At 34.7% G+C, this 8,864-nt stretch overlaps 1 protein-coding gene across 1 annotated transcript; it reads right to left on the bottom strand.

Annotated features, from left to right (window-relative positions):
• Positions 1-260: 260 nt before the first annotated feature.
• On the bottom strand, positions 261-1,317 carry LOC113494468 (carbonyl reductase [NADPH] 3-like). Its single transcript, XM_026872816.1, has one exon. It carries the CDS (start codon positions 1,250-1,252, stop codon positions 326-328), a length of 927 nt encoding a protein of 308 aa, XP_026728617.1. The 5' UTR covers positions 1,253-1,317; the 3' UTR covers positions 261-325.
• Between the last annotated feature and the right edge of the window lie 7,547 nt (positions 1,318-8,864).

Genomic DNA, 8,864 nt, shown 5'->3' with positions numbered 1-8,864 from the left:
GCAAGTAAGTAATTAGGTAACTGTTTCAGACAACAATAACGTATTGTAAAATATTTTAAAACATGATATTTATTTTCTATATGTACATACAACATTGTTTCATTTATTAGAAAACAGAGTAGAATATTTTTCAATTTAGAAGAATATGATGGTTATAACAAACTTATTTAAAAATAAATAGGGCTTTAGATTTGACAACAATATGACTTGAATCTGTTTTGCGTATAAGGAATGCGTATGAAGAAATAAAACAATTTCAATAATCAACCAAATCATAAAATTTATTTATTAAATATCTGATTACCAAAACGAAATGTAATTACGTTTACCAAAGGCCTTTACAGGCAAAATCGGAGTCAGCATCTTCCCAATCAATTAATTTTTTGTTGTACCACATAAAGGTGCCCTTTAATTTTTGTGACGCTTCCAAAATTAAGTACAGGATAACACCAGCCGCCTCGTCAGGGTTAGCCTCGCCTCCTCCATTAGCCATGTCAGTTTTTACATGGCCAGGATGCACAGCGTTTATAGAAATATCCCTATCTCCATATTTTCTTTGCTGCACTTTAGTCAAAGCAGTTACAGCAATTTTCGAAACTCTATGCTCAGCATGTTTGCCATCATCAGCAAAATCGTTTTTATCAAACGTTCCATTTTTAACACTTTCTAAGTATTCATCAACAAATTCGTTAATTTTTTCAGTTGTTAAAACCTTGTCTTTGTCCATTAAAATTTCGATCCATTTTTTATTTTTCAAGTTAGAGAGGTGGCCACACGAACTTGAGATGTTTACGACTCTAGCGCCATCTCGTAGTAACGGGTACAAATACTTCTCGACAGTCAATAAACTCTTATAATTTACGTCAATGTTTCTTTTCGCGGCCTCGTAGGTTGGATAAATCTCGTCCCATTCTAAAATCGCGGCGTTATTTACTAGTACATCGAACCCACCGTGTGTTGTTTTAATGAAAACCGCGAATGTTTTTACACTGTCTTCGTTACTCACGTCAAGTTGGTGAAAACGTATCTTAGTTCCGTATTCTTGCAGACTCTTCACGGCTTCCAGTCCTCTTGCTTCATCTCTAGCGGTTAAATAAACGATTCCGTCGTACTTCTGGCACAATCCTTTGACGATAGCGTATCCTAATCCTTTATTTGAACCGGTAACCACGGCAACTTTGTCCGCCATGACTAATTGACAAGTGCTCTGGGAGACTTCGAGATTGAAATGTAAATTAGTCGTTACATACATTTATTGATTGCATGAAATCTTTGCAATAACTGGCATTTTTACAAAGAATATAAATTATGCTCTATTTAAAAGGCGTTAAAGTCGCATTTTTAGTATTCATCAATTACTTACTGTAGGCTTATACGTAACGAGATAAGATAAATTTATCTAAAAAGTCACTTTTTGTTTACTGCAGATGTTTAATTTTGATTGGTCACACTGTAAGACTATCCAAGCAATTATAGGTGTTGTGTAGTTGACATAAGCGTTATATTGGCATTTCGTAGATGTTAGGTTTGTGAACTGTAACAGAAAACAATTTATTTTGGAAGCAAAAGAATAACAATGAGATTAAAGTGTTTATAGTTTTATTGTCCTTGTATAGAACGTTTAAATGTTTGTAATAAGTTTCTTATGAGTCATATTTGCATTGTTTTAAAATGAAGGATATTAGGTATTCTGTTTCATCCGTCAGTAATTTTGGTGAAGATAGTAAAAAAAATCTTCTTGGTGCCTATACGTATGACAGTATATTGCATAAGAGCTTCTACTACGATTTATTTAAAATGAAAGAATTTTTGGTCAAAATCTATGCCCTTATTTTACGGAAAACATGAGAGCTTAACACACGAAGAGTTTGTATCTCGAATCTCTAACCTTGGGCTTAAACAATGCAGGTCAGTGGTCACACGTCCATGTTAATTATTTGTCGTATTAAGATAATTTGTGTTAAGGAAAAATGCCCGAAACACAAACTGTAGGAAGACCTTATACGTGCCTTATATAATGTTAATTTTATTACGTTGGCCAATGACCCTTAGTCTAGTCCGCTGAACTGGCTCTGAGTTTCATTGTCATTATTGTGAATACTATTTGTGGAGGAACGATTTCAAGAAGAGAAGGTTTCAAAATTAAGTAGTGAGAGTTTTAAGGACGAATGGTTACTGGCTGGACAAGTGAACATCAAGGGGTTATAAAGGGGTTATGAATGAGTTAAGTCTACCACCATATAACTACACTCATGGCTTTCCAAAATCACTTTATTTCAATGAAACTGTAGCAGTTTAGAGACAAAGACTTCGCCGTAACTGTGTAAAGAGCCGTCTCTGTTCCAAAATAAAATCGAGGTTTACATATAAACATGTCAGTTAACTCAGTACTCGCAGCATATTAGGACAGACATCACGTATTTATTGAGTCGACCAGTAATTATGGCGGCTCGTGTCACGTCAGCTTTAATGTAACGAACTATTTTGAAGTCTCAAAAAAGGTTGTAAGTAGGTCAGATACATTAAGGTATTTTTTCGAAGGAAGTGCTTTTTGGTTTGACGTGATTACCGTCCAGCTTGGTTGACCAGATACATTTTGTTTTAAGTAGTATGTACAATGAACTTTTATCAGAAACTCGGTTTATTTGGCTAACTATTGAGTAAAAAAAATTATGTAGCATTATTTGACAACAGCCGAAGTATATTGTATTTCAATTAGTTTTTTGGTAAAAGCGGTACTGACAAATAAGTTAAATTCCTCGTTCCTAAGATTTGTTTGGATATGTTATTACCTAATTACAAGTTATTGGGAAGTCATGAATTGAAATAAAAGAATATCTACAGATATTCTATGAGGTCTAATTCGACTCGAATTGGGGCTCAAATTACCTGTAGATATTCCTATAATACCTTCCAAATTACTAGCTATTGATGAGGCCAATATCGGCGATCCAATTACGAGGTGTACCAATATCCCAAGATTGGCATAATCTGGTTTAACACAAGCTAATTAATACGAAGGCATCTCAATCAAATTACCTAAGAAGTGGAATATCGCTATTATGATAATGTTGTCACTGTCACTGTCAGCTTAGAATGTGCAGTAATCGCACTTATTTTGTTATGTTTTTATACCCAGTGTCGCGGGGGCACTATAAAAATTCCGATTATACACAAAGACAGGCAAGATTTCTGTATCGAACACACTAAACTATTTGTGCAGCGAAATCATTCTCAAAAGTCTCGAAAGTTTTCAAATTACATACTAATATCATGGCAAGGGCTTCGCCTGCAAAGCTACCGGAAGTGAAGAGTGAACTCTAAGTGGCCGTGTCCTCGACGCGGCTGTTACCCTTTAGTCAAGCAGTGGCTGAAGTCGCCTCTGTATTGTAGTACGTACCCATGAGTACCTACCCACATCCACCTACGTGATAGTCCTACATACATTCATATTAAGTTTCTATTAAAATATAGTTATGGCAATTTAACATGAGTCCGCACAGATGTTTGTGATCAATGAGGTAAGTCAGACGTGACGGTTTCTGTAATCACCTTATTATAAATACGTTGGTAATTAATTGCATATTTATATTGTAAATAAATTAATTACCTGTACTAATTAGTTAGGTCATCGCAATTATGACAAGCCAGCTTAACTGTGATCAAATGCTGGTTTACATAGTAAAATGGTTGTGGAGGTGACATAGATAGTTATATGTAAACTTGTAAAGTAAGCTATTCAGGTGCAAACGACCGACTCAATACTGATGTAAAAATGTTAATAGGTAAGTACAAATATAGATTATAATCAAAATATTAAAAATAAAACTGGATTTTTATAAAAGTAAGTAATTGTTAAGTCTTAAATTGTTTATATCAATGAAATCATGAAGAAAATAAACAAATACGAAAACCGCTCATGCGCAATAACTTATTAAATCTGTCCTTGACATTTTATTGAACACAGATCATTTTTGTGATTTTTTTCTATTTTTACCATAATTTAGTAAGGTTCTTCATAAACGAGGCACCGCAGCTCGCCAATAATCAAAAACTTTAATTTCTAAGCGACTAATGTCATTGGATTACAAACTTGTAGAGATAATGTCACGCTTCATTGAAAATGTAACCCGTCCAGTATCTAACAATGACGTTGCCGTGTGTACAAAGGGCTGAGTATACCAATAAGTAATTTTTATACGTTCCTTTTCACAAAAATGTTAGGGTTAAGGTCCAAGGTCTATAGAAGGTTAATAAAATTTGTAAAAAGGTGTCTAAAATCTGAATAGTGAAGAAAAGCCACCTTTTTGTAAGAAAATGTGAGTGATTCCTTCAAAATACACCCAAAAGAGGTAGAGACCTGTTTCATCAGCATTTCTATGTAATCTGAATAAATAAAACAGGCGCGAGCAGGCTGAACGCGGATACCTGTGCCATTGTCCTCAATAAAGGCAAATCTTTTTTTTACAATTTTTGTTGGCAAGTTTTGTGATTTGTTCTTTGTTCAAAAAATATCTATTTTAAAAAACAAATTAATAATAAAGCCATTCGTGTGTTGAGTTTGAATTCCCATCTCTGATATATGTATATGGGACACAATCGATGTCGCTGACAAAGCAGAAACTGCGTGATAATTACTCGTTTCTTGACATGAAATGTTTTCGGGACTACTAGAGTATTTAGACCCTTACAGAAATCTACAAGATTTTTTATACCGTCGCGGTATTTTCGACAGTCAGTGGAATAAAATTGTGGATTTAACACGAAAAGTAATTGAATTACTGGTGTTGACATCTCCAATAATTACTTCTAATTAGGTTTGACAAACTTGTGCTCAAAACTTCGGAAAAGCGTAGAGTAGAGAGCATTCTACACTTTGATGATGATTCGCATAGAGTAAGGTCTTAGGGTTCTTAGGAGTACAATAATATATTTATTGTTTTGATATACTTAATACACATAACCTCAAAAAGCTCTTCTGGTATTATATTTAAATAAAAGAAGTTTATAATTCCTCTAGCATAATGCAGTGTTTTACTTTAATTATAAGTGAGCAGCGTGTCTAATAGTGTTTCTGTTTATGTTCCGCAGTAGTTAGGTACTGGTCGAGCTCGTCTTTGCAGTTAATTTGAAAACATTTAAACGCTTTGCATCAAAGCCTTTTCACTAACAGTGCTTGTGCATTAAAAGTTTTTATTAGGTAGCTTGTTGCGAGGGAGTTTTATAATTTAAATTATTTCTAGAAAAGTCTGGTATTTGTAGAAGAATGTGAAGTAAATATGAAATAAAAAGTTGTTCATTTGATAAGTTGTACATATACAGAATATTTATTTAGTGTGAAAGTAAGCATCAAAAAATGTCTCTTGTAGAAAAGAGACGCTGCTTTACATCGTGTGTCATGCCGTCTCGCTTCCTCTTACTTTAATAGATGGCGGTATCCCAGGAAACAATAAACATGTATTTGACTTGACATTGAGAAGGTCGTTAGTGAATTATTTCTATAGTTATTTAAATCGTTAAAATCAAGTCAGTGCCCTTTCAAGAGCGCGTCTGTGATGCAGGTACCTGGATATTAATACCAGCTTAATAAAAGCTCAGGTAGAATCGTCTTTAAGCTTAGGGAAAAGGATTTGTGGTTTTGTTTCTCTTAAAATGAGGTATTTTTCTGACTTTGGTGTGACCGAAAATAGACAATAACATCAATAAATCACCCACATGGACCCTGTTCTCTGCCTCCCGCGTCTAGTCCGAGCCAGCCTTATTAACTTTAAAATCATTTGTAAATATGTTCCTATGGGTCAATGCGCCCAGAAGTAGGCATTCTTAGATTATATTAAAATACTAACAGTTAGCAATGTAACTGTTAGCCAAAACATTTTAAATACCGTTCAATACTTGTACTTTGCACAAAACACGTTGTTTCTACTATAAAAAAAGTTCTATAAATAACCGCAAAGGTGCTCGCCGTTTCTACTAATTAAAGGCACTCATAAGTCGCGCGTTCAATCTAAAGGTCATTCATCTTTTTTTTTCAAGCTTTTATTCATTTACAATTAATGTATACGTATATCGTGTGTTTAGGCCAAATAATGCAAACGAAATTACAAGCACTTCTCGAATACAAATTAGATGTAAATGATGCACACTTAGATGCAAAAGTTCGGAGTCAATATAAAAAAAATATTCATATCAGGGTACTCCATAAAATATTCCTGATGGAACGGTCCAAGGAATCATACGAGGTCAACAAACGAGGTAAACACAAAACAGTTATCAATCTTTACCAAAAGCTAAACATGGTGAAATGGCACGAACGGCTCCCGAAATGTCATCCACGGATCAACCACGAGTAACCCTACTGCCCTGTTATGTATCGTCGGGCATAGTGCATAGCCGAGCAACTATCAATTGATACTGCCGCGAATCTACAAGCGTTATTGATTTATTTATTGGAACAGAAGAAATTGCATTCTAAATAAATACCATTCACACACCGCATCATTAAGTTTAACCAATATACTATTACTTCGCATACACTGCATTAGGTCAGTAACAGATACTTGAATTGAGATTAAGGATTTCCAGAACACAGGAGTTTAATCTTCATTTATAGGTGTATCTCTATTTTATACACGCGTGCAGTGTGACAGTCAGGGTCTCCAGTAGGCACTCCTTGACTACGTTATTTTTAGAACCTTGAATCCGCGAATTGGTGGAATCAGATGAATAATGAATGTCGAATAAGACCAAGGTACAAGATTTTATCCTAGAAAAACACATGACGCCCGTGGGAAATTCACAAAAACTGAACCTGAACATACCGCGAGGCCAAGTCCTTGTACACACCCGCATGATGGTGCGAGACCCTTTGGAGATAAGCTGGATTAAAATGCAATAGACCTGCAAACATAACGGTAGGTTTTTGTAGTCATATGGAACAAAAAAAATGTGCATAATTTATATTATGTGTGCACTTTCTTAAAACTAGTGCCAAAAAGCATTATTTAATTTGGTCTCACGAGTGCCTAGCTCCAAAAAAAAACCGGCCAAGTGCGAGTCAGACTCGCGCACCGAGGGTTCCGTAAAACCTGAAAGGTTTACAAAGTTCGTTCATTTATTAAAACCGGCCAAGTGCGAGTCGGACTCGCGATTGCTGTTTCTTTTGATTGCGTTGACATAGAAGTTTGATTTTGTTACAGCTTAAAGGTATTATAGACCTGAGTATTTGGTATGAATTTCAATTTAATACCTCTACGCGTTTATGAGGAAATAGGTAGTAAGTTTAAAATTATTAAAAAAAAAATTATTATGTGATGTAACTAAAAATTTAAGGTTTTCGGAATTTTTCCTTTATGTGTGCTATAAAACGTTGCTTCGTGCCAAATTTCAAGATTCTAGGTCGACTGGAAGTACCCTTTAGGTTTTGATTCCCTTGCGAGTACTTGCGAGTTTCAAAATATGCAGCTTAAATTGCTGTTTCTTTTGATTGCGTTGACATAGAAGTTTGATTTTGTTACAGCTTAAAGGTATTATAGACTTGAGTATTTGGTATGAATTTCAATTTAATACCTCTACGCGTTTATGAGGAAATAGGTAGTAAGTTTAAAATTATAAAAAAAAAAAAAATTATGTGATGTAACTAAAAATTTATGGTTTTTGTAATTTTTCCTTTATCTATGGTATAAGACGTTGCTTCGTACCAAATTTCAAGATTCTGAGTTCACGGGAAGCACCCTGTAGGTTTTGATTCCCTTGCAAGTGTCGAAAATTTGCGGCATAAACGGCTGTATCTTTTGATTGCGTTGCCTTAGAAGTTTGATTTTTTCACAGCTTCAAGGGACAGTAGACCTGAGTAATTGATATAAATTTCAGCTTCATACCTCCACGCGTTCCCGAGAAAAAGGGTCTTGACAGACGGACGGACGGACGGACGGACAGACGGACGGACAGACGGACAACAAAGTGATCCTATAAGGGTTCCGTTTTTTCCTTTTGAGGTACGGAACCCTAAAAAAGTATTATTTTATTTGCTCTCACTTAATTTTAAAGCTTGCTTAATATAAATATTTTTACAAAAACATTTTCCAGCAAATGACTGGATCATAAAATACTTTATGAGTACAATCCTAATAATTTCTCTGATAGAAGTGCACGAGAAAACTGTTGATAGTGTATTTGTACGCAGAATGTTTGTCACGTAGAGTTAAATAAAACTTTTAATCAAATAAACTTTATTTGCTGAACTTTCATGAGAGACACCCACAGCATTTATCGAGTGCAACATCGTTTAGTTTTTGCTTCAAATTTATGTAAAGGTCGCACTAACTCTAAAAGTTATGGAAGTTTAGAAATGGCCTCCTAATATTTCAGTGATGACACCAGCAGCATTTTTTATAAGCATACCTACATGCTGATAAAAAAAGGGGTGAAATATATTTGATAAATGTAGTTGAGATCCTGGCTATTATAAAAGCTTGGTAGGCCTCATACAGAATTTGGTATTTTCATACATAGTTTGATTGTTGATCAATTCGTTCCTTCTATGAGAAGAGGCCTGTGCCAAGCAATAGGAAAAATATATAAATACATTTTTGTTAGATGTAGAGTTAACGCACTCACTTTTAAAACGCTGGTCCTGTGTGCACGTCTATCCTGGTTCGAATCCTGACCAGGTTATTCTTAGTCGCAACTTGAGTAAAATATCAGCAGCAATGACATATCTACTTACAGGCATAATAAAACCAGTTTAACACGGAAGCGTTTACTGCATTAAATTATTGTTAAACCCTGCTTTACAATAAGAACATAAATAACCAATCAACAAAAATAAAACCATTAACTCCAAAATAAAAATCAAATCAAAT

Source organism: Trichoplusia ni, chromosome 5 (genome assembly GCF_003590095.1).
Source record: "Trichoplusia ni isolate ovarian cell line Hi5 chromosome 5, tn1, whole genome shotgun sequence".
In the NCBI taxonomy this organism is placed as follows: Eukaryota; Metazoa; Arthropoda; class Insecta; order Lepidoptera; family Noctuidae; genus Trichoplusia; species Trichoplusia ni.
Note: the sequence above shows the minus strand (reverse complement) of the source record. Positions and strands in the feature narration are given on the sequence as shown.

What these genes read in the sequence shown, in the direction of transcription:
- LOC113494468 (XM_026872816.1), bottom strand. Translation starts at nt 1,252, where the DNA reads ATGTATGTAACGACTAATTTACATTTCAATCTCGAAGTCTCCCAGAGC.